General features: G+C 61.5%; 5 protein-coding genes across 16 annotated transcripts; 3 read left to right on the forward strand and 2 right to left on the reverse strand.

Moving 5' to 3' along the window:
* The first annotated feature begins 3 nt into the window (after positions 1-3).
* ARRB2 (arrestin beta 2) lies at positions 4-7,569 on the forward strand. The gene is made up of 15 exons (XM_034430819.3): positions 4-227; positions 507-537; positions 1,598-1,658; positions 2,113-2,157; positions 2,715-2,911; positions 3,029-3,088; positions 3,199-3,266; positions 3,470-3,605; positions 4,068-4,152; positions 4,368-4,440; positions 4,661-4,798; positions 4,968-5,051; positions 5,852-5,931; positions 6,011-6,065; positions 6,903-7,569. Exons 1-15 carry the CDS (start codon positions 205-207, stop codon positions 6,988-6,990), a joined length of 1,224 nt encoding a protein of 407 aa, XP_034286710.1. The 5' UTR covers positions 4-204; the 3' UTR covers positions 6,991-7,569.
* LOC117673420 (uncharacterized) lies at positions 7,560-9,689 on the reverse strand. 6 transcript variants are annotated; one of them, XM_060684688.2, is made up of 9 exons: positions 9,599-9,689; positions 9,428-9,482; positions 9,292-9,346; positions 9,131-9,204; positions 8,657-8,887; positions 8,490-8,552; positions 8,223-8,292; positions 8,015-8,085; positions 7,560-7,937 (listed from the first exon to the last, which is right to left on the reverse strand). In XM_060684688.2, exons 1-9 carry the CDS (start codon positions 9,687-9,689, stop codon positions 7,925-7,927), a joined length of 723 nt encoding a protein of 240 aa, XP_060540671.2. In that variant the 3' UTR covers positions 7,560-7,924. The 6 variants fall into 6 exon arrangements, with proteins under 6 accessions (XP_060540671.2, XP_087749882.1, XP_087749879.1 ...); XM_087893756.1 differs by lacking the exon at positions 8,223-8,292; XM_087893753.1 differs by having other exon boundaries at positions 8,015-8,292.
* MED11 (mediator complex subunit 11) lies at positions 9,688-18,989 on the forward strand. Of its 6 annotated transcripts, none has more exons than XM_087893749.1 (6): positions 9,688-9,883; positions 10,002-10,132; positions 10,234-10,684; positions 16,118-16,371; positions 17,891-18,030; positions 18,531-18,989. In XM_087893749.1, the coding sequence occupies exons 1-3, from the start codon at positions 9,688-9,690 to the stop codon at positions 10,369-10,371; spliced, it is 465 nt and encodes a 154-aa protein (XP_087749875.1). In that variant the 3' UTR covers positions 10,372-10,684; positions 16,118-16,371; positions 17,891-18,030; positions 18,531-18,989. The 6 variants fall into 6 exon arrangements, with proteins under 6 accessions (XP_087749875.1, XP_087749876.1, XP_087749877.1 ...); XM_087893750.1 differs by having other exon boundaries at positions 10,234-10,521; XM_087893751.1 differs by lacking the exon at positions 16,118-16,371.
* On the reverse strand, positions 12,273-14,914 carry LOC117673444 (uncharacterized). Of its 2 annotated transcripts, none has more exons than XM_034430820.3 (6): positions 14,381-14,914; positions 14,171-14,294; positions 14,000-14,082; positions 13,279-13,515; positions 13,026-13,207; positions 12,273-12,489 (listed from the first exon to the last, which is right to left on the reverse strand). In XM_034430820.3, the coding sequence occupies exons 1-6, from the start codon at positions 14,712-14,714 to the stop codon at positions 12,340-12,342; spliced, it is 1,110 nt and encodes a 369-aa protein (XP_034286711.2). In that variant the 5' UTR covers positions 14,715-14,914; the 3' UTR covers positions 12,273-12,339. The 2 variants fall into 2 exon arrangements, with proteins under 2 accessions (XP_034286711.2, XP_034286712.2); XM_034430821.3 differs by having other exon boundaries at positions 13,026-13,204; positions 14,381-14,714.
* Positions 18,990-20,375: 1,386 nt separating the features above from the next.
* ZMYND15 (zinc finger MYND-type containing 15) lies at positions 20,376-26,539 on the forward strand. The gene is made up of 13 exons (XM_034430818.3): positions 20,376-21,027; positions 21,842-22,064; positions 22,150-22,305; positions 22,610-22,770; positions 22,853-23,011; positions 23,988-24,074; positions 24,175-24,291; positions 24,609-24,697; positions 25,213-25,314; positions 25,529-25,658; positions 25,754-25,812; positions 25,969-26,129; positions 26,323-26,539. Exons 1-13 carry the CDS (start codon positions 20,667-20,669, stop codon positions 26,501-26,503), a joined length of 1,986 nt encoding a protein of 661 aa, XP_034286709.1. The 5' UTR covers positions 20,376-20,666; the 3' UTR covers positions 26,504-26,539.
* The last annotated feature ends 44 nt before the right edge of the window (positions 26,540-26,583 follow it).

The raw sequence follows: 26,583 nt of genomic DNA on the forward strand, positions 1-26,583 counted from the left end.
GAGGCAGAGGGCGGGGGGGGGAGCGGCGAGGGCGGGGCGGCGGGCGCGATTGGCCGCTTCGGCGCCCACGTGACGGTGCCCGGACCGGCCATGGCTTCCCTGCGGTCCGCGCCGCCCTCCCGCCGCGCCGCGCCTCCAGAGCGGCCCCGCCAGTAGCAGCCGCGGCAGCGCAGCCGAGCGATCCGCCAGCCGAGCCCCGCCGGCATGGGGGAGAAAGCGGGCACCAGGTGGGCATGGGGGGCCCGCGTCCGTCTGCGGCCCTTCCCCCCGCGCGCAACCCGGAAGGGGCCCCGGCCCGAGGACCGGCGGCTGGGGAGGGGGAGGGGGGCTCCGTCCGAGGGGCAGCCCGGCGGCGCCCTCGTTGCCCTCGGCGGCTGTGCTTGTGCGCGGGCGCTGCCCTGCCGGAGGGCCCGCTGTGCTGGGGGGGCTCCGGCTGTTGGGGCGGCGGGGGGCGCAGTTCTGCCTGGCCACATCCTCTTTTTCCTTCCTTCCTTTTTCTGCCGCAGAGTTTTCAAAAAGTCCAGCCCCAACTGCAAAGTGAGTCTTTGGCTGCGGTTCTGGTTTTCCTTCCCTGCGCTCCGAAGGAAGAAGCGGGACTCCGCCGAGCTGAAGGGCGGACTTCTCTGCAACTCCCCCCCCCCATGGGCCCCTGGTGGCCGCGTGAGAGGGGGCAGGGGGCTTTGGCTAATCCACCCCCCCCCGTTCCCGCCCCCCTGACTCCTCAACTGGCTCCTGAGCCCAGCTGCCGCCAGAGGGCCGTGGGGGTGGGGGCGAGGCTCCCCCTCCGTCTCCTCCGTAGCGACTTCCTGTCCTCCTTCCTCCCCGCCTGGGCAGCTTCCTTCCTCTGGCAGCATAACCTGCCTGCCTGAGAGCTGCTGGCTGTGGGGCCCTGCCTGGGACAGGAAGAAAGCTGTGCAAGCAGCTTCAGCCCCATTTTCAGGGTGGCGACCCCTCTGGGGGGGGGGAAGCAGGCAGAGGCAGGACTGAGCGGCGGAGGGGGGCCTGGGACTGGTGCTCTTAGCCATAGTGCTGTGCTGCAAGGTGAGGGGCAGGCCCGTCCACCTGAGGAGGGGCAGTCCTCTTGTCCACGGAGGGTGGCCATGACGGCAGAGTAGAGAAGCAAGGCAGGTGGGAAATCTTCCGCAGGGAGCAGGCCGGTTACTGGGGAGCTGAGGCTGCCGGGCCAGGTGGGGCTGGGGTGGCAGCTGCAGTGCTGGAGGCTTGTTGACACCCAGCATCTCCCTGGCGATGCTTCTGGGCCAGGCTGGTTGCTGCTGTCCCCAGGGGGAGGGGGAGGTGAAGTAACAGGTGCAGGCAAACCTCAGCATGATAGGGAGAGGGCTGCCCTGTTGGATAGAGGGAGGAGGAACAGGATGGAGTCCCTGGAGCTGGACCAGATCTGGTGCGAGTTTTCAGGTGTATCGGAAGCAGTATCAGGCAGCCATGGGGTGCATGCCCCAAAGGGCTGCAGGCCAGGGGTGGGGGAGTTGGGGCTTATGAGCCAGAGGAAAGGTAGCCCCAAATCGGGAGGGGAGGGGTTCCGCCTTTGAAGGCCATCAGGAGGGGTTCACAATTCCCTCCCCTTTGTCTCCACCAGCTCACTGTTTACCTGGGAAAGCGTGACTTTGTGGATCATCTGGACAGAGTTGACCCTGTTGGTAAGCAAGCGAGCCACGTAAGAACAGCCCCTGGGGTTTTCCTTTGCAAAAACAAGAGGGCAGCTGGGGACAGAGCGGGCTCCAGCTGTGTTTTGCTCACCTAAGAAGGGTGCCGCGTGCAGGTGGTGGTGTTAGTGCATCAGCTAAGTTGCCCCTGAGGTCCTGGAAGGGGGGGTGGGGAGGCAGATTTTTTTTAAGTGTTCATCCCAGAAATTGTTATACTGAAACTGTCAGGCAGGGGTGGGGGAGGGGGCTGCTCTTTCTGGGTACCATGGGGTTCTGTGGCTGTGAAAGGCCAGGTCAGCTGCTGCCATGAGACAGGGCACAGTGGGTCACCTGGGGTGGGAGGCTCTGCCCCACAATTGGAGCCAGTGGGGAGAGATGTTGGAGCTGGGAGGGCCAGAGTTCCTTGTCTCTTGATACCCCCTCCTGTTCTCTCCTTTCTCCTTGTCAGACGGTGTCGTTCTGGTTGATCCAGAATATCTCAAGGATCGGAAAGGTGAGTCCGCCATCAAATCAGAAGAGGGGATCTTGGCAGAATCCTCCTGGCGGGGGAGGGGAAGCTGCGCTTGGTGTGGAAGATGAAATGAGATTTGGGGAGTCTGCCAGAGAAATCTGATCTCTGCTGCTTTCCTTCCGCCCGAGGCAGACCCTCAAAAGGCCTCAATGCAGAGACAGCCACAGCAGCAGCTGGCTTTGGTGGGAAGCAGCCCGGCCTGTGGCTGGCCTTAGGAAACTGACGCTGCCTCCTCACCCCAAATGACAACAGAGCAGAATTAAATGGGAGGGGGGAGGGGGGGAGAGGGGACCTCAAGTGACACTGATTACAAACAGGGAATGGTCACAGGCTGCCCTTTGAAGGTCAGAGTTCAATTGGCCCCTGAAGTCATCTTCACTCTGTGCTTCAGACCGGCTACTGGGTAGAGGAGGACCAGGAGACAGCACTCAAGCATCCTGGCCTACGGGAAGCAGGACTGGCCCTTTCTGGCTCCTCTTTGCTTTTCAGTCTTGGGGACTGGAAGGAGGTGCCTCTAATGCAGCCTCCCTCCTGTCCAGTTTTCGTGACGCTGACCTGTGCCTTCCGCTATGGCCGTGAGGATCTGGACGTCCTGGGCCTCTCCTTCCGCAAGGATCTCTTCCTGGCCTCCTGGCAGGCCTTCCCCCCTGCCGAGAGCACCCCTGAGCCCCTCACCCGCCTGCAGGAGAGACTGCTGCGCAAACTGGGTGCCAACGCCCACCCCTTCAGCTTCATGGTAAGCCGGCCAGTCCCCACAACTCCTTCCACCCCCAGGGTGGGCCTTCTCTTTGTCCCAGCAGCGATGGCCCCTCCCTGTGAAGACCCTCCAACACACCCTCCGTCTCTTCCACAGATCCCCCAGAACCTGCCGTGTTCAGTGACGCTGCAGCCGGGCCCCGAGGACACGGGAAAGGTGGGTCTTGAGTGGGGGGCAATGGAGGGGTTATTCCAGCGGGAGGAGCAGTGGGGATGAAGTGATTGGATTGGCAGTCCCAGCCTTGAGATCGGCCCTTTCACTTGCAGGCCTGTGGTGTGGACTTTGAGATTCGGGCATTTTGTGCCAAAAACCTGGAGGAGAAAATTCACAAAAGGTGGGTGAGCAGCCCGTCCACCAGAGCCAGCAGAGCGTTTTAAAACGACGCTACCATCCCTGAGGCCCTGCCTGGCATAGACCTCTTGGTTGCGCATCTCCTGGCATCTCCCTGCCCACCCCGCCTGGGAAGCTGCCCCCAGCATCGGGGCTTGATCCCCTGCCCTCCCCCTGCTGGCTGCTGACTGCTGGGCCCCCTCCCAGGAACTCCGTCCGCCTGGTTATCCGGAAAGTCCAGTATGCCCCTGAGAAGCCTGGGCCGCAGCCCATGGCTGAGACCACCCGCCACTTCCTGATGTCCGACCGCTCCTTACACCTGGAAGCTTCCCTCGACAAGGAGGTAAGAGCTGTGTGGGAGACCCTTGCGGGAGGCGAAGAGAGAAGAGACCTCCCTGCCCGGCAGGGAAAGTGCTTTGCGCCTGATTGAAAACTTAACAATTCGCTCTTCAGGAAGCTCCACAGGAAGCACCGCGGCTTCGGCCGGTGTCTGCAACTTCCCAAGTTTTGTAATAAGTTTGTAACTTGGGAACTGCGAAGGAGGAGGCTTCTGCTTCTAGAAATGAGCGTCTTACAAAACGCCGTTTTAAAAAATCTATGAGTTGAATAAACGAGGTAGAAGGCAACAAGGGTTTGGACAGAAAACTGGAAAACCCACACTTGGTGGATTGTCAGCCAGGGCTGCCACGGTCCACAAGCTGATTTTCACAAAACCTCTGCCTGTTTTCAGAGAGCGGGGTGCGGGGGGACCCATCGTGCAGGAGTGGGGGGCCAACATGTCTGCCTGTTTTCCTTCCCCGACTAGCTTTATTATCACGGTGAGCCAATCAGCGTCAACGTTCACGTGACCAACAACTCCAGTAAAAGCGTGAAGAAAGTGAAAGTGGCCGGTAGGGAGGGGCCCTGCTGGCTGGAAGCCTGACGTGGTGGGGAGGGGGCTCAGCGTTGTGGTGGTCCTCTAGTATGGAAGCAGAGCACGGTGGGGGGTGGGGGGTGTACTGCCTTCCTCCAGCCCGTTGGGTGATGTGGGGGAGAGATTCCTTGGCCCCTCCCTGGGTTAAGCAGGGGAGGGTCTTCCCAACTGACCTGCCTTCCCTTCTGGCAGTGCGGCAGTACGCAGACATATGCCTCTTCAGCACCGCCCAGTACAAGTGTCCAGTGGCCCAGATTGAGCAGGAGTGAGTATCCCTCCCCCCCCCGTTCCCCCAACAGTGAGCAAATATCCCTTTTCAGAGCCCTGAGTGGGTCTGCCGTCTTCTTCCTCCTCCTCCTCCTCTTTTTCTTCCTCTTCTTCCTCTTCCCTCTCAGAAACCTCAAAGTTTTCCCAGTTCTGTTCAGAAAATTCAGTGTGTGTGTGTATTCAGTGTGTCTGACCTGTCTTGCGTGTCCCCCTCTCAGAGACCAGGTGGCCCCCAGCTCCACCTTCTGCAAGGTTTATACGCTCACACCGCTGCTGACCAACAACCGGGAAAAGCGAGGCCTGGCACTGGATGGGAAACTGAAGCACGAGGACACCAACCTGGCTTCCTCCACCATGTGAGCCATCTTGGCCAGGGGTGGGGGCGAGGGGAGGTGCCTGTTTTGCCGTGCAGGCTCGGCCTTGCAGACTCCGGTTTTGTGGGGATGCTGCTCAAGAGCCGGAGAGCTATTTTTCCAGGGGGGGGGTCTGTGCCCCACCCCCAGCCCTCCTCTCTTTGCTTTGCAGAGTGACGGAGGGCATCAACAAGGAAGTCCTGGGCATCTTGGTCTCCTACAGGGTCAAAGTGAAGCTGGTGGTGTCCCGGGGAGGGTAAGTCATAGTCCTTACGCACAGTCACTCAGGCGCTCATCACTTCCCACCTGGACTACTGCAATGCTCCCTACATGGGGCTCCCCTTGAGGAGTACCCGGAGGCTCCAACTGGTGCAGAATGCGGCCGCACGGGGGATTATGGGAGCGAGGGGGCGCTCCCATGTGACACCTCTCCTGTGTGAGCTGCATTGGCTTCCAGTGGTCTTCCGGGTTCAAGGTGTTGGTCACCACCTTTAAAGCTCTCCATGGCAGAGGACCTGGGTATTTGCGGGACCGCCTTCTGCCGCCTATAGCCTCCCACCGACCAGTACGCTCCCACAGAGAGGGACTCCTCAGGGTGCCGTCAGCCAGGCAATGTCGGCTGGCGACCCCCAGGGGGAGGGCCTTCTCTCTGGCAGCTCCTGCCCTCTGGAATGATTTGCCCCCAGAGATACGAAGGATACCGGATCTCCGGGTCTTTCGCCGTGCCCTGAAAACTTTTCTTTTCCATTAAGCAGGGCTGGCGTGAACCCCCCCCCTTTTTTTTTCTTTTTTTCTTTTTTTTAGCCTTTTAAATTGTCAATGGATTTTAGTTTGAATGTTTTAAATTTTGGGCCAAAGTTATATAATTCTTCCAAAAATTTTAAATTTTGTATTGGTACGTGTTTTAGTTCTGGCTGTGCACTGCCCTGAGTCCACTGGGAGAAGGGCGGGATACAAATTGAATAAAATAAAAATAAAAATAAATAGGATGGGGGTTGGGGGTGGGCTGGTCTTGTCTTGTGCCCAGTGACCAAAGCTTGCTTCTCTCCCTGCCAGGGACGTGGCGGTAGAGCTGCCCTTCGTCCTGATGCACGCGAAGCCACCCGAGCAACCCTCCCCAATGCAGCCCACAGCAGGTGAGGTCCCTCCCCTCCCCTTCCCCCACAGGGCCAGTTCATTGCAACCGCTTCACCCTCCCCTCTCGTCCCTCCCCAGATGTGCCAGAATCGGATGCGCCGATTGATGCCAACCTGATTGAGTTTGAACCCAAGTAAGAGGCGTGGGGGGGGAAGCCTCTTGCGGGGATGCAGAGTGCAGCAACTCCTCGTGGTAGATGGGGGGGGGGCAGAGAGAATGGGGCAGCTGCAACCCTTCGGATCAGAGCATCGTTCTGGCCACTCCCTGCTTGAGCAGAGGCTGCCTTCATTCGCAGCCATGCCACGAATTCAGCCGGGGCGGATGGTGGCCCTCCCCGATTCCTTCACCACGTTCTCTTTAATGGGCCCTTTGGCAGAACATGCCCCCTACTCTGCCAACCGTCGTCCTGTTCCTGCTTCAGCATTTTTTTCCCCGTTCTTCCGTAAAGCACATTTCTAGCCCAGAAAAAACGCCCTTGTTCAGGGCATCCGTGGCACGCTTCCGATCTTCCCACAGACAGGAAATAAAGTTGTTGGAGCAGCCTTCTCGGTCACCAGGCTCCAAGAGGTTAAATCTATAGGGAAGCTTTGGACACGGATGTCCCAGCCAAAGAAAGTCCTGAAAAGGGGTCCAGGGTTTTGCCCCATCCGGAGCCGCTGAATAGACAGCCAAGCAGAGGCTCAGAGCCAGAGACCCATATGTACTTGGTTCCACTTGCAGAATGTGTGGGCCTCTAACCCCTTGGGTGGCAACTGGAGCTTCCCATTTGGTGGGGAGGCTGCTAAACCCCCTTGCAGAAGTGCATCTCATCTGCCCCACCTCCTGAGTCCGATGCTGGGCTTTCTGGTTTTGGGGGATACCCCTCCACCACCAATCGGCAGCTGGGTCTCTGCACAAGCAACTGCTTGTGGGGGGGGGGGGCACTCAGTCTGCCCTCACCACAATCTGCTCCCTTTCTCCCCCCCCCAAGCTATGGGCAGGATGACGACATCGTGTTTGAGGACTTCGCCCGGCTGCGCCTGAAGGGCATGAAAGAGGACGACGTTGACTACTGCTAAGGAGCCTTTGGGGCAGATCCCACCCCACCCACCCCCAGCAAGCATCCGGTCCAATGACCACCTTCCCCTCCCCTCTCCCACCGTCCAATTGCTGTAGTGGGGGTGGGGTTTTCATGTGACTAAAATTGGGGACAGGGTCCTCCCGGCTTCTGTCCTGTTTCCCTGCTTCTACCGCATACTTTTCCAAGAGGATTTTGATGTATATAACGAGCACCCCACCCCCTCCGTCTCGCGCACTGGAGTCATTTATTGGGCATTACTGTCAGATGGTCCTGTCCTCAAGTACCACTTTGCTGTTGTCTCCCCCTCCTCAAGTTCTCTCTTTTATATCTACTATTTTAAATGCTTCGGAAGATACCGATAGTAGAATTGGCCCCCACTTTAAAAAGGGGGGCACTTATATCCAGGGATGAAGAACGCTTTGGATGAGCTTTGCTCTGGGGGTCAGGACGGCTTGCTGCTCCAGCCCCAGTTGGGGGGGGGCGACCCTTGGCCAAGCTCCCCGCCCCAGATGTGAATCTGCACCCAAAGGGGCACACAGCCGAGCAAAGAGCAACTGAATAAAACCATGAACTGAAACAGCTTTTTATTCATTTCCCAGGCATAAAAAGGGAGGGGGGAGGCAGGGAGGGGCAGCGCAGGAAGGCGTTTCTGCTCAGCAACATCCCTGCGGTTGGCTCAATTCCACCTGTTTCTGCTGGCATTTGGGCAGCAGCCTTCAAAAGGCAGATCAGGGAGAAAAATCCCATCTTGGCTGCAGAAGCCGCTGTGGGGGGCGAGGGGGGCGCCCTCACCAGGCACTCCCAGCACTTGGATCCCAAACCAGCAGAGCCCAAATCCGCAGGAGTGACTGTTGGGTTCAGGCTGCAGGCGGCAGCTGTTTCCAGGTGCTGCTGCCTCTTCCGTCACTCAGGTGGCTCCCAATAGCTGCCCTTCAAGATGAAGCCCTGCAGCAAAGACAAGCAGGTGTGGGACCCTGAGGCCGAGTGAACACACACACACACACACACCAGCAGCCGCCTACCTGCTTTCCCAGGGAAGGTGATCCGGATTGGGGTTGGGTTCCAACGAAGGGTCCCTTCCTGTTCCAGCCACCTAGCAGAGAAACGGCCCTCTTCCACACACGCACCTTCCTCTCCCAGGCAGGTGAGCTCCAAAGACGCCCCACACCCCCCTGCACGAAGGAAGAGCAGGGCGCCCTCCGCACAGGGGCCCTGCCCAGCTTTGCCTACCACGGCCTCTGCTTCCTCGGAGGAGGCGCTGAGGCTGCCGCCCCCCCTTTCATCTGAATCCACACCAGGCCTGAGGGCAAAAGGACAGGTTCAAAAGCTGCAGCTCCCCACTGCTGCCATCCCCCCCACCCCCAAAGGCTGTGCCTAGGCTTCCTGCAGGGCTGCTCTCCTAGCAGCATCTTGGGGGCAGAGGGGCAGATATGCTGGGGAAGACCTGCACAAGACCCGTGCCCGGAGCAGCGGAGGGTTGCCACAAAGGAGACTCACAGCCCAGCCTGGCCTCTCGCCTGGCCCAGCTTCTCCTGCAGACGGGTCACCTTCCTCCGGTACCTTGAAGGGGGGGAGGGAGAAAGAGATGGGGGGAGCTCCAAACACAGATTGCAGGGCTCCACCTCTGCGGGCGGGGGGGGGAGGGGGGGTTGCTGCCCACTCACTTCTCCTCCTGCTCGATGGCCCGGTTGACCCGCGTGGCCTCCAGCGCCTTCTCTCTCAGCCAGCGGGCCTCCAGGGCCAGCCTTCCCGCCTGGGCCTCCTGCAGAAGGGCCCGGGCCTGGCCCAGCTCCGTGCGCAGCTCTTCGTTCTCCCGGGCGAAGCTCCAGGCGCGGCACTCGGCCTCCTGGTGCCGTCGGGTGAGCGCCGCCAAATCCCGGCCCAGGCAGCCCAACCTGGCAGGCAGGCAAGCTGAGCGCCAAGCCGAGGGTCTTCCTGACCCCGCCAAGGGCCACCCGCCTCTGGCAAGACCCCCACCCACCCCCCCAACCACCGCGGGGGCAGAGCCTGGACCCCGACGGGCCCTTTCCACTTCCGAGGGCGCGGGTGCGAGTTCTGCGCATTGGGCGTCCTGCAAAAGGGGGAAGAGGTCCGCGGCCCCCCCCCGCCCCCCGCCCCCCGCCTCGGGGAAGGGCTACCTGGCGCGCTGCTCGCGGCTCGCGGCCTCGGCGCTCCGCAGAAGCTCCGCCTGGAGGGCGACCTGCTGATGTGACTGCGGCGGAGAAGACGGGAGCGCGTCGGTGGGGCGGGGGCGCCCCGCGGAGACCCCCCCTCCTCCCCGGCCCGGCCCGGCCCTCACCTCGCCTTCCTCGCGCCGCAGCTGCACCGGGAGGGCGGCCGGATCCGCGGGGGGCCTGCAAGACAGCGCGGGACGGCGTCTCAGCCGCGGCCTCGGCCGGGCGCCCTCTCCCCGCCCGGCCCGCCGCCCAGCTCACCCCGAGGCGCCTCCAACCGGCCGTTGCGCCTCCAGCCGCTCCTGGAGCTGCTCGTCTGCGGGGCGAAGGAGACCCTCAGGCACCGCTCCGGTGGCGGCGCGTTCCGCAGACTCCTCCGCGGCCCCGCCCCCTCCCGCAGCCCCGCCCCCGCGAGGGAGGCGCGCCGCTCACGTCGCTCCAGCAGCCGCCGCAACCCGCGCCAGCGCCCCTCCCGCGCCCGCAGCTCCGCCCGCACGTGCTCCCGCCAGCCCCCGCGCCGCATGGCCGCCCGCCGCAACGCTCGCCGGGACTTGCAGTCCGGCCTTTTCAAGCCCACGGAGGACGCAGGCGCGGAGAGGATGGCGGCGGCGGCGGGGGCGGCGGGAGGGGGCGCCTACAGCCTGGGCCTGGCCAACGAGCGGCTGCGGCTGCTGGAGGAGCTGGAGCGCGAGATCGGGGCGGCGCTGCAGAGCGCAGGTGGGGCCCTGCGGGGGGGGAGGGGAGGGAAGGGGCAGGAGGCGGCTCCCCTCCCTCCCTCCCTCCCTCCCTCCCGCTGACCTGCCCCCTCCCCTCTCGCCCCCTCCCCTCCCCCCAGGCACGGTGATCCTGGAGCTGTCCAAGGAGAAGCCGAGCGAGCGGCTGCTGGACCGGCAGGCGGCGCAGTTCGGGGCCTCGGTGCAGAAGGTGGAGGCGGAGCTCTCGGGCCAGATCCGCTACCTGACGCAGGTGAGCAGGGGGAGGGGAGGGGGGAGGGGAGGGGGGAGGGGAGGGGGGAGGGGCGGCGATGAGGTCCGGCTGACCCCCCCTTCCCCTCCCCCCCCCCGCAGGTGGCCACCCGGCAGCCGCACGAGGGCTCGAGCTACGCGGCGCGCAAGGACTGCCAGATGGCCCTGAAGCGCGTCGACTTCGCCCGCCTCAAGCTGGCCGAGCTGGCCCGCGGCTGCGAGCAGATGCTGGAGCAATAGCGCCGCGCCAGCCCCGGGCGCCCGTCTGGACCGGCAAGCCCCGAGAGGGCCGCGGAAGGCTTTAGCAGCCACCGGTTGCTTTCCGGACTTCGCCCCATCGACCTGCCTTCTCCCTCGGAGACCTCGTGGTGGGGAAGCCCCGCAATTAAAGTGGGTTGATTCGGAAAAAAGTCCGGTGGATGAGCTGAGATGGGGGAGGGGGGTTGTTAACACCCCCCCTGATATTGAGCTGCAACTGGTCAAGGCTTGTCCGAGGCCGGCCTCTTATCTGGAGCCAGGCAGACGGCACTGAATCCTCAAGACTGGTATCAAGGTATCCGTACCCCTTTCAAAGCCCCCCCCCCCCCCCCCCCGCTTGCCCCTTCCCACATCTTGCAGTAGGGAATGGCGCAGGGGAACAATGGCCGGGCAGGTGTGGGTGCAAGAGTCTCCCTTCTGCCAGCCTCTCCTGAATCTGGCTCCACTTCCCAGGGGCTCCCTTGGCCCTGGCGGTTTGACCTCGGCCCCCCTGGAGCTGAAGTCCACCACCTTAACATTGTCAAGGTGAAGAAATACCGGTTTAGGGGGAGGAGGGAAAGTTTTCCTGGCCGCTTCTGTGGGCCATAAAGGGTTGGGCTGATGGTGTAGTCCCGCGGCTGCCCTCCTTCCCAGCCAGAGCCACTAGCACTCCAGTCTGGCCGACTCTCCTTCGGGCTCCCTCCCCTGCCCGATACTCTTTTGTTTTTCAAGGTGGAACACGCCCCACGTAGAAGGCATGCACACGTCTGAAACTGACCCACAGATTTCCTCGCCTGTTTTCTACCAAGCCCTGACAGGCGGAACAGTCCCCACCCCCACCCCCACCCTGAAAGGGTCTACGTCCTCCTGCCCAGAAACTTTCTGACAACCTCAGGATGCTGAGGACATCGAGGTGGCGGACAGACAAGCAGTTTCTTTTTCGGACACAATGGCCCCGGCCAGACAGCCACCCCTGTTAGGGCTCCCTGGGCACCACCAGGCCCATTTCTCTCGGGCTGTGGGGAGGGGGAACTCCATTGGTCCAGCTACCCAGGGGGCTTTTTGACCAAGGGGGGAGCTCCCCTCACCTGACTGTGCCCCTAGGTGAGCAGTCGGCTGATCTTGAGATGTGGGATGGGAGAAAGAAGGGTTCCAGAAAGCGGAGAGGGGGAGGGGAGCAGAGGACTTTCCTCCCTCTCTTACCCTTTTTCTTTCTTTCTTCCCTCCCTCCTTCCTACTTGGAAGTTGGTGCTTGCATAACAGGTGGGTGGGTGCAACAACCCTTGAAAACAGCCTCCCCCTTTGGCAGTCAGCTCAGGGCCCGAATGCAAGGCTTTGGCGGCCTCCCTTGACCGCCCTTCTTTTCTTCCGCCCTCCCTCCCTCCCTCCCATCTTGGGCAGGATTTTCCAGGAGGGGGGTTCTCCAGGCCCTCCATCTCCCTCTGGGACCCTGCCAGGGTTGTGCTCTGGATCCCCTGGGAAATTCCAGACAAAGGCTGGGCAAGCCCTGAGTGGCAGGGAAGGAAAGGGGGCGGGAGGGGGTGTCATCCCAGGCTCTGTGCCACCCCAGCGCAGTTGAGCGAAGACTGCCAGACACCCAGAGCTTCCTTTTACAGGGTCTACACAAAGATGTCATGCCTCTCTCTCACACACACACCCCTCCGTCTCTTCTGGCATTTGTGGAGAAACCAGAAGGTGCCAAGTGTGGCCCTTGTCCTGGAAGAGGGGGGGGGGAGGCGGGCACACCTCCAGTTCAGCTTGTTCCAACATCAGCTGGAAAACCCCTTGAAGGATCAGACCTGCTAGCAGAAATGGGGAAGGAAGCACTGGCCGGACATGAGTCATGCTCATGCTGAATCAGGGCTGCACAAGGAGGCGTCTGGCAGAAAACTCACTAGCGGAAGTTACGTTTTCTACAAAAATATACTTTTATTTGTCAGAAGAAAAAGTGAAAGGTCCACAAGAACAGCGTCAGCCACAGTTGAAGGGAGGACGTTCCTGAATCCACAGGATGCAGTTCCCTTTTGCAGTTCCCTTCAGCCTCCCCAGCCTGAGCCAGTGGCTGGATCTGTTCTGGGCCTGTAAGTGGGGCCCCCCTCCTGGTCTCTGCAACATCCACACCTGAAAGGGAGAATTGGAATTAGCTCCAGAAAGAAGCATTAGGGACTGCTGTGCAAAAGGGGGCAAGTAACAAGATGGCTACAAAGTGGAATACAGGTGCCCATGGGCTCAGATCCCCCCCCCTTCTAAAGAGACTCCTCCCAAACAGCTGGAACATCAGCCCTTTCCCGCTTGAAATTCTGACCAACCCTCTGGGTCTGAGCGCCCTTCGGAGCTGGCATGCAAGCCTCCCCCCCCCCAGGGACTGGCCATGCGCCTCAAAGGGAGGGCAGCTTCTCTGGTGGGAGACAGCCCCCAGGCCAACTCCAGAGGGAGCCTGTGGGGCAGAGATGGCTGAAAAGGATCCCAGAAAAAAGGGGCCCGGAAGGAGGACGCTCGCTCCTTTCCAGATAGTGGCTGCAGCAGAGGCCCCTTCCCCTGCACCTTCCTCTCTATCTTGCCCCAAAGTTCCGGAAAGGAGTGCCATCACTCCGGGCATCCCAAATGCCGAGGGGAACCAGAGCAGCAGAGAAGATGACCCTGGGCAGGAAGCCCACCTGTTGCTCAGAGGTCAGGGCTGCCTGACAGCTTCTCCTGGGGGGCCTCCACCAGCACAGCAGACCAACGATCACGAGGAGCAGGACGATGCCCAGCGCAGACAGGACAGCAGTCTGGTGCCACCCTGGCACACCCTCCTCTTGGCCAAACCGGGTGGGGCTGACCTCAGCCACGGCACCTGCTGCAATCAGACCAGGAGTGAGTGCCCTTCCCATAAGCCCCTCCCCAAGCCCCCTTCGCCCCCAGCCTTACCATTCCTGGGCGGCACAACGCTCCAGACACTTTCTAGGGCTGGGACAGCTGTTGTGTGGGTCAAGGCCGGCAGCCGCTGTGACAGCGGAGTCTCCCTCGGCACCAGCTGTGACTGTAGCGTCTCCATCGGAACCACCGGGGTTGACCCCATGGAGCTCAGAGGCTGAAGTGGGGCACGGCTGCTGGGGCTGGGTTGGGAACTCCTCTCAGAGGAGCTGACCTTGGCAGACCCCTCCCCTTTTGCGAAGAAAAGGAAATGCAGTTAGGCAGGGAAGGGATGCAATGACTTCCAACTGGCAGGAGGGGTGGGGAAGAGAGCCTTCCCTGCCATTGCCCCTGGGGAACATTCTCTCCCCAGAGAAGAGGTGCCCCCTCCCCAGTCCCCTGTCCTTTCAGAAACATCTGAAGACCTGGCTCTGCCATCTTGCCTGGGGCTGGCAGGGGCCCTCCTCCCACCAGCCTTTTCTTTCACTTTGTCAGACTTTAAGTAGCCTTTCCTCTTTTTCAAACTTTAAAAGTTTACACTCAGCTTTTATGCCTTAACATTTTACTTCTACAACCCCCAGAGTCCCCCTGACAGATTCGGGGGAGGCGGGGGATGGACTGTTTTTAAGTCTGGCAATTAATGCAGGCAGGCAGGCAACGGGGGCCCCTCTCAGATGCCTCTGCAGCGTGGGGGGGGGCTCTCAGTCCCACCCCTCTCCCTTTGGGCCAGACTCACGCATGTCCCTCTTCCGAGAGATAAGCCGGAGCACCCAGGGCGCGTCGTCCAAGCCACACACCAGATTCTTCGGAAAGATGAACCTGCCAAAGAGGGGGGCAAAGGGGGGCAGCTGGCAGCCAGGCTCGACTCCTGGCGGGAAAAGGAGGGCTATTATGGGATGGGGCTCACCTGATCAGGCCCCTGCAGCGCTCCCAGGTCACCAGACGGTCGGGGAACCGCCTGACCAGCGCCGGCTCGGTGCTGAATTTCTCACACCGGCAGCTCCCGGAGGCTCCCCCCTCGTTCCCCAGGGCTGTGGAAGGCAGAGCGGTGGTCAGGAGGGAACGGGGACGCCTCCCCCGACCCGGGACTCCCGAGACCGTCGCCGGGGCGCCTCACCTGGCCGGACGGGTAGCAGCAGCGGCAGCAGCAGCAGCAGCAGAAGCGGGCTGCCCCTCTGGGCGAAACGGCGGTCGGAGCCCCCGCTCCGCTCGCCCGCCGCCATCGCCAGCCCTCCGCCTCGGCCGAAAGCGAAAGGCGCCCAGCCGGGAGAGGCGCGAGGGGCTTTCCGGCGCCTCCAGAACTTGCCCAAGCGCCGCCCGCGCCCGGCCTCTTGGCACGCCAGCAAGCGCGGGGGAGCGCGGGGTTCCGGCCGCTTCCTGGGAGGGTGACACGGGTCCCGTCCAGAGCTCTGGCCGGCGGCCTCTTCCGCTGCCCTTCCCATTTCGGCCATGGCGGGGAGGGCCGACCGGGCGTTGGCTGCTTAACTACGGTGCCCGGAATCGGCTACGGCGCTCTGGCCGAAATCCCGTCGCTTGTTTGGGCTTTGTGGTGGGCGCCGCGGAACGGCTCTGCTTGGCGCCGGGTTGGGCCCGCCTGCCGCTGACCGCGACGGCCTAAAGGGAGCCCGCCCCTGCAGGCTCCTTCTGGGCTTAGAGCCCCCACCCCACCCGAGGAGGGCGGCGGTTCTGCACCGGTGAGGTCAACACCTGGAGCTCTGTGATGCTGCTACGGGGTGTGGCCGGAGCCCCGCCCACACCCAAAGGGCACGCCCACCGGCTCTGGAGTGGCGCATGGACTCCCTGGTGCTGCTGGTGTGCCTGCTCCTGCTGCAGGCGGGTGGTGCTCGTGCACAAGGTGTTGGGGGCATTTGGGGAGGGGGCTACTGGAGGGGGGGCTACTGGCAGAAGCGGTGGAGGGCGGCCGTCCGGCTCTCCTGAGGTCACAGCAGACTTGTGATGTCAGGGGCAGCTAAGGCCAAAGGCTGGCCCACCTGAGGCTGCCCCTGGCGGCACATGGCCCCCGGGCCTTCAGAGCAGCGCACCCAAAGGAGAGGCTTATTGGGGCAGGCCCGGCCCAGCAGGGTCGGGATGCCTAGCTGTCCCACTGGACACCCCAGGGAAGCCCTGAGCCCCCAGGCTGGGCTGCCAGGTCAAACCCACCTTCAAGGATCCAGAAGAGCCGCATGGGGCTCCGATTCCCCCAGAAGAGTGGGGTCTCTTTGAGACGGACTGGCAGGGCATCCCGACCAACTCAATGAGTCCAGCGGACGGGGGGCAGCAGGGGCCACCTAACACGGAGGCTTCTTGTCTCTCTTAGGCTGCGGCTACCGACCAGATTTTGATGCGCCCCATTCCTCCCTTTTGGGCAATGCTCGCATTGTGGGGGGCACGAAGGCTCGTGCTGGGAAATGGCCTTGGGTGGTCAGCATTCAGACTAGCTCCTACCACTTCTGCGGGGGGAGCATCGTGCACCCCTGGTGGGTGCTGTCCGCAGCTCACTGCTTCACAGACAGAAGGTAACTGGTCAGGGGGACAGCTGGGGGGGGCAGTAGGACATGACGGGGGCAGCCCTGCTTCCTTCTGCAGCCCTTGTCAGCAGTCTCCCTTGTTGCCTGGAAGCCCCCCTACATGGAGGCAGCAAAGACCCCTCAGTGACCAGAATGACCCCCTTGCCTGCAGATGCTCCTTGCCACTCTTCCGTGCCCACAGCAGAAGAGCTGCCCCTAGCAGGAGAAGAGCTTCTGTGGCTGTTTGATGCCAGGAAGGGTCGGGCTCTGGCTGGCACATTCCATCTCCTGCTTACACAGACCCCCCCACCGACCATTCACCTGTCCTGTCCCCCTCCCCCATACAGGGAAGGCATCAGGGTGGCGGCAGGAAGCAACTACCTGGGCAGGAACAACGTCACCCGCTGGGTGCGGAAGATCCACCTCCACCCACTCTACAACCCCAAGACTTACGACAACGATCTGGCACTGCTGCTGCTGCACAAGCCCATCCCCCACAGCTGGTTCCACACTGCCCTCTGCCTGCCAGACCGCACCATCGTCCCAGACAACAACATGTGGGAGAGCTGCTTTGTCGCCGGCTGGGGCCTCACGAAAGCTGGTGAGCCGGGTGCTTCACCCCCTCTCCCCCACAGGGGAGCTGGATGTGGGCATCAGAGAGGAAGACCCTCTCATGGAGCCATAGAGGGAACATCCAGGGTCATCTAGCCCAACCCTCTGCTCACCAGAGCACCCCACACTGCTGGGTGTGTCTGAGGACCCCCAGTGAGGGGGAAGGTTCCATTTCTACTGCAAAACTGTTCTTCCCAGTGTGTGACTTGTATTTCCACCCAGTCCTTTTCGGCCCTTTGATTCTGGTCCTACCCTCCAGCATACGAGAAAGCCAGTCTTCACCCGCTGCCCTGTGCCAGCCTATCTCTCTCTCTTTCTGCTCAATCTCCATCGGTTTACAGAAGCCACTAAGAAACCCTGAGCTGCATGTCCAAGGCCTTGTCCTCCGTTGCTGGGAGAATCGCTGCAAAGTGTTCTGGCCCAGCCTTAGCAGAAGCAAGAAGCAGACTCGGGTCACGAAACCCTCCTCTTGATTTACCTTTTGTGAATTAATGGCATCCACCCACCGAAAAGTCCAGGCAAGAGTCCTGCAAGGAGATAACGGCAGTAACCGACCTTATCAGTTCCTTGTGATAATTGAGCTCCCAGCCAAAAGGCTGCAAATTAAGTTCTGGCCAGCAGTCTTTGTGGCACAAAACACAATGAGCCAAATCACCAGAAATACGAACGGTTGTCTCCTACAACAATCACTCTCCTTCTGTTTATTCCCCAGCCAGGGAGGGGCCATTCAGCATCCACGTGTGCCTTTCTTCCCGAGTTGACTCCTTGTCTTCCATTGTTCACCTCTCCTAACTGCTCTGCGCATACGTGCATCTGGTACAGGCCCCAGCTGGTCTTCCTCCCCCTCCTCACTCATCTCAGCCTCCAAAGGCAGCTGCCTCTCTGGCGGCTGGGAAATGTCGGACGGCCCTGGCTCTATCTCTGCATCCGACACAGAGCATCCGTCAGAGCCTTCCCCAGGCTCCAGAAATGGCCCAAGTTCCTCCCCAATCTCCTCATCATCTGAGTCTGCTGCCAGCTCCGCTGGTAGCTGGTGGGCCACTGATGTCCTGTCCCTCCTGCTTGCCAGTTCTCCTCCAGACATAACCTGGGTGAAGGGGCTACTATCAGCCTGGTGGTGGGCAAAGAGCCGAGACCGGTTACGTCTCCTCGTGCATTTTGGGTTCAGCTGTAAACATTACAATTGAGCAGGAAGTCCCCTGTTTTGCCTGGGGTCTTTTCTTCCCCTTTTCTAAAAGGGAAATTTGTTCCTCTAAACCTAATCTGCTCTGCTCAGCACAAATGCACGTGTCGTCATTGTCCCACCCTCCCCATTAAACGTGACTCCCCGTGCCTCTGATCTTTAAGACCTGGTGATCCCAGAAGGGATCGGAACCTCGTTTGCCTGGCTCCCGTCCTCCCCCCGAATCAGATCTGGTCACTGCCTACTGCCCAGGGGAGAATCTCTGGGGCTGAGAGCTAAGCCACTTGCTACTGTCTCCCCCCTCCCCCGGCTTGACCTCCTCTAGGCTCAGAGTACGGCTCCCCTGAGTTGCTGGACATTCAGGTGGGCTTGGTAGACTGGACGCTGTGCCTGCGGTGGCTGCACTCCATCACCAGGAACATGGTGTGCGCCGGGTTCGAGGAGGGCGGCCGGGACGCCTGCCAGGTAGGAACCCCCTTGGCTGCCCCACACACCCCATGCATGTGCCTGGCCAAGGCTGGACCCAGACCCTGCCTCAGAGGAGCAGCAGCTCAGAGGAGCCTGAGGTCTGGTGGGGGGAGAGCTGGGCAGGCTTGCAATCCAAAGGCCCAGCAACCAACCTGCCCATCCCCCGGGTCAGACTCCTTGCCAAGGAAACCAGCTGATTCCCAGGATGGTTGACCAGTGCCTGGACTAGAGGATGCATGGGGCAGTCCCATGCACCAGCCCAGGCTCCCCTCGGCCCCAGAGGCTTGTGCTTGCTTCCTCCCTCAACAGCCTTGTCTACCTACCTCGCAAGGGCTGCTGGGCTCAGTAGAAGAGTCGAAGGGACCCCTCCTCAGTACATGGGTGTGTGGAGGGGGTGGCATTCCTGCTCAATCCTGCCCCACTGGACTCCCTGCCCTCCCTCCTCCCCCCCCATGTCCCAGCCCCTCCTCAATTCCCTCCTTCTCTCACCTCTGCAGGGGGACAGCGGGGGGCCCCTGATGTGTCTCCCACCCAGCCACAGCGGCCACGGCAGCCCCCGGCGCTGGTACCAAGTGGGCATTGTGAGTTGGGGTCGCAGCTGCGCGGCCGCCCGCAGCCCAGGCGTCTACACGCAGGTCTCCAACTACCACTCCTGGCTGGAGCAGACATCGGCGCACGATGGACGCCCCTTCCGCGTGCCCCAGATCCCCGTCAGCCCCTCCCTGCAGCACGAGAAGCACAACGACCTCTGGGCTAACGTGGACAGCAGCGGTGCCCCCGTGGGCCCCCCACCCGTGCTCTGCTCTGCCGCCCTGGCAGTGCTGCTCTCGGGCCTGCGCTGAGGAGCAGCCAAAGGGAGGAAGGGCGACCGGTGTGGGGAGACCCAAAGGATGCCAAGCAATGTGGGGCATTCCCTCAGCTTGGCTTGGCGGTTCAATAAATATTCTTGGATACGCCTGGCTCTCTCCTCATGTGGGGTTGGGGGGGAAGCTCCCAAAGATAGTGGAACGGGGGGGGGAGGACCCTCGCCAGTGGAGCAGAGGAAGTGGCTGGGCAAGGACTGTAGGCTCAAGTCAGGGTAAGAAATAGGGATGCCCCCCATGACCCTCACCCCTCCAGCTGCAGCTGAGCATTTGGCGAGCTTCTCCGCAGGCTCAGAGGCCTCTTGCTTCTTCCATGGCGGCCATAGTGAGCCTTGGGGTATGTGGGAGGGCCTCGAGTTTGGTGTTTTCCTCACAACACCAGAAATGGTCACAGTGGGACCCAACAGCCGACAAGTACCCCTCCCCCAGTCCAGCTGTGAGGAAAGAAGGCGGCCCACTGCAGCTCAGCCCTGCCTGTGGGGGAGGGGAGGGGAGGGGAGGGGGGCAGCTCATTCACAGTTGCCCAGGGTCCAGCGGCGGCAGCAGCAACCGCAGGAAGGGGCTGGGGGTCTCTGCTGGGCCAGCCGGAGGGACCTCAGACCCAGCCCAGGACCCACGTAGGGCTCTGGCACAAGTGTACCCAGTTATGTGCCATGATAAAATGGGCGTAAGGTGGAGAGCCTGCCTTTAGACGGGTTCGTTGCCCCAGGGGGTCACCCTCAAAAATGGATGCCCTTAATCTTGCTCAAGTTGCTGAGGCAATGGAAGCAGGCAGAGCAATGTGGAAGGGGACTGGGTGATGCCCTCCCCCTCCCTGATCTGGAGGGAACCCCAAGCTGAGCCCTCAAATCCCAGGGACATGAATGAAGCCCACCGAGGAAGCTCGTGGCAGGTGCCAGGGGTGCCTCTGCAGTCAGAAAGTGGCCTGGCTGGATGCGTGTGAGTGGGGTGGGGGTGGGGGCAGGGAGATCCTGGGAGGGGGAATGGATGGCCTCCAGGGGCCCTTCCCACTTGGCAGGTGAGGCCCTGGGGTCCTATGTGGGAACAGGGGTAGAGAAGAGAGGCTGCCTGGGAAACAGCATCAGGAAGAAGAGGGGCAGCCATGCAGGGGGGAGGCTAATGGGTGGAGGAAGAAGCTCAGAGGGAAACCCCCCAACTGTTCAGGCTGTAAAAGGGATTTGTACTTTCAGGTGTGCACAATTTTGTTAATGTGGCCTTTCAATAGAGTGAAGTTTGCTCATCAGAGTTTCCTGACTGGAAATCCAGTGTGTGCCCTGCCCTTTGCTTTTGGGGGGCCCTTGAGACCCCAGAGCAGCCTCCTGGACCAGCAGCCCTGATGGGGGCAGCAAGAGATGCCTCTGCCAGGGAGGGCCCAGGGGGCTGCTGGGCAGGAGGAGGCAGGTGGGTTCCGGAACCCCTGATGTCGCAGCGCAACCCGGGAAACCCCTGGCTATTTACCTTTGAAGAGGTGGCGGTACTCGCTTCAGGTAGATGGCAGGCAGGCTGGGCCAAGAGGGTGGGGGGGTGGCCTGTCCCTTAGGCAGGGGCAGGAGTGGGGGGATCCGGCCTGGGCCGCTGTTGGGGAATGGACTGAAGCCGTGTCCCCCTCACAGTGGCCATCAAGGACCTCCATAACTCACACCCCGGGAAAGGGGGGCTTGGGCCCCTCCAGGAAAGCAGTGTTCCTGCCCCAGCCCTGGCTGATCCCCCCCTCCCGGGCCCTTTGGGGAGGCCACTTTGCCGCTTACAGGACGGCCTCCCTCCGCAGGCATGGAGTTTGTGACCGGCTACCGGGCAGAGATCCTGGACTTTGCCGAGCTTCTCTTCGGCTGGTACCAGCGCTTCCTGCTGGACGCCATCTGCCGCCGGGGCAGCGAGCGGCGCAAGAGGCAGGAGAGCTCCATCCGCCGCCTGCCGCCCGACCCAGCTCTCTGGATCCTGCACCTGCTTCCCAACCGCAACCTGGCCTTCACGGTGGCCGACCCCGGGCAGCAGCTGGGTGGCCGCTTCTACAGCGAGGAGGCGCTGGCCCTGCAGGACCTGGAGCGCTTCATCACCTTTGTGGGGGCCGGGGGGGAGGAGGAGGAGGAGGAGGAAGAAGAGGAGGACTCCGACGGCACCACGGAGACAGGTTTGTGGCCGAAGCCACCGGCCCCCCCACGAAGGACTCGGAGCTGCAGCAGAAGCCGCTGAGCAGGGCAGACCCACGGCCTTTGATCTTCGCTTAGCCTCACCCCAGGCCAAGCTCGGGGGGGGGAGGCAGTTGGGGACTTGTAAGCTGGGAAAAGGGCTCCCCAGGTGGTCTTGGCTCCTCCAGCCCCTCTTCCTCATCTCCTGTTTTCCCAGGAAGAGTTTAGTTTTTTTTAAAAAAAGACTTAAACCCCACCAGTTATTACTAAGCTTATTCTACACTGCCCTGCCCAGCCCTCTCCCTCTCCCTCCTTCCCTTCCCTTCTCTGCCTCTCCCTCTCCCAATATTGATGGTGCTTCTAATCTATTCTTTGTTCCTTGAGCACACGCCAAAGTCTTAGCCATCATATAACCACCATCAAGCTGGCTTGACTTGTTGTCAGCTGCTGCTGAAGCCTTGGTGGGAGAGTGATAGTCCCCTCCATCCCCCACCCGCTGGCTTTGGCCAGTTCTGGCCAGGCTGCGCTCCAGAAACCGTGGTGCACCTGCGCTCCCTCCCAAGAAAGTTGGAGACCCACAGACACTCCCAGCCCCGACCCATGGGCTGCCCCTCCTCCCTCGGACACATCTACTTTCAGGTTAGGCCAAGAAAAAGCCAGGTTCTCCAGAGGAGCTGTGTTTATTTATTAGATTTATTTGCCGCCTATCTCGTCTTGGTGACTGGGGGGGGAGGGGGGGCAAGATCCTGAGTCCTGCAGTGAGCACCAAACTGCCCCAATCTGCCCCTCCCTCCCCTCCCATTTCGTGCTCTGCAGGGCAGCCCCTGTGGCGCGTTGAGCACCTCCTGCTGGTGACTGATGAATACGGCACCATTCTGGGCTTTGACTTCCTGCTGGAAGGCTTCTTGGGGACAGCTGGGCAGGAGCCCCTGGAGCCCCGGGCCCTCGCCTTGCTCTGCTACAGCATGTTCTGCCCCCTGGGCGCTGGGGAGCCCCGCCGGCCAAAGCTGCTGACCGTGGGAGACCCGGCTTTGCACAAGTGAGTGGGCGGAGGGTGCTTGGGGTGTCAAGGCTCCTTGTCTCCCCCCACCCCTCCTGACTCTCTTCCGCTCTGGCCCTGGCAGGTCCCTGGAGCCCCTGCTTGCTCGCCTGGGCATCCGAATGAGCAAGGGCCCGATGCGGGGCTGGGGCCCCAAGCCTACCTTCTCCTTCCCTACCACACGGGTGCGGGCGTGTCACGTGTGCAAGCGACACAGTTTTGAGGGCCAAATCACAGCCTGGTGAGTGCAGAACACTCACCCCTCCTCTGGTCACAACCTTTTGCCTGAGCTGGGGATGGGGGGTGGACTCCCCTTTCCAGACCACCCAGATTTGGGGGCAGCTGCAGGTCTGCAGGTCTGCTCCAAGGCTTGGAAATGGTTCTGGTGCCATTGATGGTCACCTCAGGGGGCACTGGAGGTTTTTAAGAAGACAGCCATTTGTCTGATAGGGTTGGACTAGAGCACCTCCAAAGTCCCTTCCAATTCTTGGTATTCTGGAAAGCTTGCTCTGCCTCTCCCATGCCCAGCTCTTTCTCTCCCCCAGCCAGCATTGCCGGGCTGTCTTCTATTGCTCAGAGAAGTGCCGGAAGCTGGACTGGAACCGCAGCCCCGAGGACATCGGGCACCAGTTTTGGTGCCAGCGCATGGCTGGGTACATGAGCCATGCCAGAGAGCTCGCCAACCTCCCCTTCACCTTTGCTGCCGGTAGGACTCCCACCACGCTCGCATCCCAGAGAGGGGAAGGTCAGGGCTAAGCTGTCGGTCCAACCCTGCCTTCCCTCCTCAGAGGTGACCAGCGATGCCTTCAACAAGGAGGGCTTCCTGCTTGCGCGAGGGCTGACCCGCGGATACTGGGTAGCGGAGAGCATGCTGGTGAGGGCCCCCGACTATGGCCTGGGGCTGCAGAAGGGCCCTGCAAAGACCCCTGTGCCCTTCCTCCAGAGTGGTGAGTAGGGATTGGAAGATGCAGCAGGCATGGGCAACTGTGGGTGTGGCGGGGAATGTGCCAGGTGCAAATAACCAGGCCCACGCATGAAAGAGTCCAAATCAGCTACTTTATTGCTTAGTGCCTATGCCCGGTTCATAGAAATCTTCCCGGATGCAGTTTTCCACTAAGAAAATAAGCCTCAGTGGCATTCTGGATCCTTTCACGTCTATGTAACCTTTCCAGACTAATAGCCTGCTTGATCCCTCCTCCCGACTGCGGCAGTCTCTGTCCAGCGTCAGGCCCACCCAATGCCATTCCTTCACAAACTGCACCTTGTACATTTTTGGCTACAATTCAAGATGCTGGTTGTCACCTCCGAAGCTCTTCACAGTCGATGGCCTGTTTATCTTGAGAGACCAGCAGATGTGGCTGCTATCCATCTGATCCAGCTGGGCAGAATGGGCACCCGTCATGCCCGCTCGGTCAGGTGGAGCTGCCCTTCAAGCCCGGTCCCCCTCCAGTCTTTAGGCCAGAGTGGATGGTGGCTGATCTCTGCACTCTCTCTTATGTTTCACCCTGTAAGCCGCCCAGAGTCAGGGTGAACCTGGCCAAAGTAGCACACGGCTCTCCAAACTTGGCGACCTGAAGACTTGTGGACTTCAACCTCCAGACTGCCTCAGTAAAGTGCACTGGCTGAGGAATTCTGGGAATGGAAGTCCACAAGTCTTAAAAGTTGCCAAGTTTGGAGAGCCCTAAATTAGGGGCCTATAATGAAGGAGTGAATAAATTGGGTGGAGGAGGCCGTGCAGCCCCCTCCCTCCCCCTGCTGAATATGGGGCACATCTTGCCCACCAAGAGTGGCAAAAGTATCTCCTCGTCTTTATCAGAGCCCTCCCCCAGGAACACTCCCTCAGGACACTCAGGGAGGGGAGGTGGCGAAGCAGGGGTCTCCTCACCTTGCACAATTGGGGGTGGGGGCTTTCTCTCTCTGCAGGTAACCCCTTTGAGGCACTCAGGCCAGAAGGAGGGACAGCACTCCCCCCAGCACCCCCAGAGCCCCCAACGCCTCGGACATTCTTTGGTGAGGGGGGAGCCTGGCCCCTTTCCCCTCTACTGTACTTCCACAGATCCTCCCCATCTGATCACTCTTCCTCTCCCCCAACCCCCCCCTTTTCCTCCAGCATCCTGGAAAGAGTACTACCAGTGGCGGGAGCTTCCTCTGGGGGCCCCCTTGGCCGTGCTGCTGACCTATCCCCTCACTGCCTACTACATCATCACTCAGCTGGCCCCCCAGCACTGTGAGTGGGGGTCCCTCAGCAGCAGAGAAGGGGAGCGGGGCCTATGGGGCCAGGGACCAAAACCTGGCCACCCCTGCAGGAATCTCAGGTGGCCACGGGTGCAAGATTTGGGACCACCTGCCGTGGCCTGGCCGAAGGGAGGGGACGGCTACTTCTGCTGCCTTAGGGGTGGGCGGGGAGGGGCTGAGGACAGTGCCCCCCCCCTGAGGGTGGGGGGGAGGTCCATGCAGAAGAGCCGCAGGATGCTTGAAGTTAGGGGAAGGGGTCTTGAGGTTTCTAAAGTGGGGTCCCTAACTCCCCCCCCCCGCTCCTTTCAGTTCCAGAGCTAAACATTTTGAACAAACAGTCCCTCAAGATCCACTTGGTGGAGGCTGGCAAGGAGTTTGGCGTGCTGATGGTGTTCTGGGTAGGGAAGGGTCTCTGGGGAGGGGGCGTCCCTGTGCCTGACTGCACTGGAGCAGGTCTGCTGGAGAACCTCTGGCTTGGCAGCCTGGGAGAGATGGGAGCTGTAGTCCAGGACGGGGGGAGCCCCAGGTCAGGAGGAGGGCTCCCACCATTGGACTCCCCCGCCTCTCATCAACACACCCTCCTCACCCCTCCCAAAGGATGCTTGCAGGCGGGGAGGGGCAGGACAGCAGCTGGGGCAACCTGGCTTAAAAAGAAGGCCCAAACATGATTGCCTGTTGCTAGCCTCTTTGCAATCTCCTCCCTCCCTCCCTCCCTCCCTCTCCCACCTCCCTCCCTTCTTTCCCTCCCTCCCCCTCCCCTCCTTCCTCCCTCCCTCCCTCCCTTCTTTCCCTCCCTCCCTCCCTCCCCTCCTTCCTCCCTCCCTCCCTTCTTTCCCTCCCTCCCTCCCTCCCCTCCTTCCCTCCCTCCCTCCCCCTCCCCTCCTCCTTCCCTCCCTCCCTCCTTCCCTCGCAGGAGTTGTCAGTGTTGCTCCCTCACGTTTCTCTGGAGCTGCTCTTTGTGGGGGACACGTTGCCCCCTGAGTTGGACGGCCAGCAGTTCCTTTTGCAGAGAGATGTGAGTCTGCCTCCCTTCTGTTTATACCTACGGGGGGCGGGTGTCTTTCTTTCTTCCCCCCTTTTCACCACCAGAGAATGGGGCCAATCCTGGCACATGGATTTTGAGGGATCTTCCGGCTGATTTGGCCGGGGACGATGGACGTCCTACTCTCCCTCTGCCTTTGGCCTTTCTCCCCAATGGGTGATCACCTCCCCCCCCCACCTCTTTTCAGGAAGAGCAGGGTGTCTCCGTCCTGCCCGGCTTGGCCCCCAGGGCCAAAGGAGGCCGCCGGGAGCTGCAGCTGGGCTTCAGTGCCCGTCCCTACCACCTCCTGCAGGCTCCCAAACCGGACCTGGTGATTGGTGAGAGGACAAGGAGGAAGGGGGCGGCCAAGGGTGGGGAGGGTTCCCGTGCTCTGCATCTAACGCAGCCCCCATTGTGCCCCTGATCTGCCCAGGGTTCAACTCCGGCTTTGCCCTGAAGGAGACCTGGCTGAGTGCTTTGCCGCGATTGCAGGTGAGCTGCTGCCAGAGGGAATCGGTGCCCAGCCACCCCGACCGAGACCTCGGCCCCAACAGTGGCTGCTCAGCACCCTCCCTTGGCACCAATGACCAGCTTGGCACGGCCTGGACCTCCCCCCCCCGGCAATGACGATGCTTCTCTGCCCCACAGTCCCTCCGAGTGCCAGCCTACTTCACCGAATGCAGCGCCTACAGCTGTGCCGTGGATGAGGCCGCGGTCTCCATGGCCACGGGGGGCACTGCCAGCCCCGCCCAGATCAATCCCTTCCGTTCACCCTTCCGACAAGCCGGCATTGACAACGCCATGCCCTGGTGGGTACAAGGCAGGCCTCGACCCCCTCCTGTGAGACTGACTGGCAGCTGCGTAATTCCCCTCCCCTCGTCCTGGCACACGGGGAAGCCAGGCATGGCCCTTGGGGCAGAGGGGCCCGCCTTTTGTGGGTGGTGCCTTCCTGGCCCCGTGTTGCCACTGTTCCCCTCTTACATGCCCCTTTTCCCCGGGCAGGTACTGCAACGCCTTCATTTTCCACCTGATCTACAAGGCCTCGGCCAACAACCACCGGCAGAGCTCTGTGCCCCCTCCGCAGCCCCTCCTGGCCAGTGGGAACCCAGAGCCGCCCGAGCCGGCCCGGAGCCGGCGCAAGGACAAGAGGCAGATCCGTGCGGCAGGGCGCCGGCGCAAGTGATGGGGTGGACAGGAAATAAAGCACTGATGGACACACCGAGACTTTGTTCTGGTTCACACCTTGAGCAGGGGGTTGGTCTA

This window comes from Pantherophis guttatus, chromosome 4 (genome assembly GCF_059756535.1).
Source record: "Pantherophis guttatus breed Tessera chromosome 4, ASM5975653v1, whole genome shotgun sequence".
NCBI classification, from domain to species: domain Eukaryota; kingdom Metazoa; phylum Chordata; class Lepidosauria; order Squamata; family Colubridae; genus Pantherophis; species Pantherophis guttatus.

What these genes read in the sequence shown, in the direction of transcription:
- LOC117673420 (XM_087893753.1), bottom strand. Translation starts at nt 9,689, where the DNA reads ATGCGGCGCGGGGGCTGGCGGGAGCACGTGCGGGCGGAGCTGCGGGCG. An exon ending in GCGGCGGCTGCTGGAGCGAC is followed by an intron (nt 9,483 to 9,598) that starts GTGAGCGGCGCG and finishes TTCGCCCCGCAG; the next exon opens with ACGAGCAGCTCCAGGAGCGG. An exon ending in GCCATCGAGCAGGAGGAGAA is followed by an intron (nt 8,553 to 8,656) that starts GTGAGTGGGCAG and finishes CCCCCCTTCAAG; the next exon opens with GTACCGGAGGAAGGTGACCC.
- LOC117673444 (XM_034430820.3), bottom strand. Translation starts at nt 14,714, where the DNA reads ATGGCCGAAATGGGAAGGGCAGCGGAAGAGGCCGCCGGCCAGAGCTCT. An exon ending in CTCTCGGAAGAGGGACATGC is followed by an intron (nt 13,516 to 13,999) that starts GTGAGTCTGGCC and finishes TCTTCGCAAAAG; the next exon opens with GGGAGGGGTCTGCCAAGGTC. An exon ending in CGTTGTGCCGCCCAGGAATG is followed by an intron (nt 13,208 to 13,278) that starts GTAAGGCTGGGG and finishes GTCTGATTGCAG; the next exon opens with CAGGTGCCGTGGCTGAGGTC.
- ARRB2 (XM_034430819.3), top strand. Translation starts at nt 205, where the DNA reads ATGGGGGAGAAAGCGGGCACCAG. An exon ending in CCCACCCCTTCAGCTTCATG is followed by an intron (nt 2,912 to 3,028) that starts GTAAGCCGGCCA and finishes TCTCTTCCACAG; the next exon opens with ATCCCCCAGAACCTGCCGTG. An exon ending in AACCTGGCTTCCTCCACCAT is followed by an intron (nt 4,799 to 4,967) that starts GTGAGCCATCTT and finishes TTTGCTTTGCAG; the next exon opens with AGTGACGGAGGGCATCAACA.
- ZMYND15 (XM_034430818.3), top strand. Translation starts at nt 20,667, where the DNA reads ATGGAGTTTGTGACCGGCTACCGGGCAGAGATCCTGGACTTTGCCGAG. An exon ending in GGAGACCCGGCTTTGCACAA is followed by an intron (nt 22,065 to 22,149) that starts GTGAGTGGGCGG and finishes TGGCCCTGGCAG; the next exon opens with GTCCCTGGAGCCCCTGCTTG. An exon ending in AACGCCTCGGACATTCTTTG is followed by an intron (nt 24,075 to 24,174) that starts GTGAGGGGGGAG and finishes CTTTTCCTCCAG; the next exon opens with CATCCTGGAAAGAGTACTAC.
- MED11 (XM_034430823.2), top strand. Translation starts at nt 15,055, where the DNA reads ATGGACTCCCTGGTGCTGCTGGTGTGCCTGCTCCTGCTGCAGGCGGGT. An exon ending in GGGTGGTGCTCGTGCACAAG is followed by an intron (nt 15,119 to 15,580) that starts GTGTTGGGGGCA and finishes TGTCTCTCTTAG; the next exon opens with GCTGCGGCTACCGACCAGAT. An exon ending in CTGGGGCCTCACGAAAGCTG is followed by an intron (nt 16,372 to 17,890) that starts GTGAGCCGGGTG and finishes GACCTCCTCTAG; the next exon opens with GCTCAGAGTACGGCTCCCCT.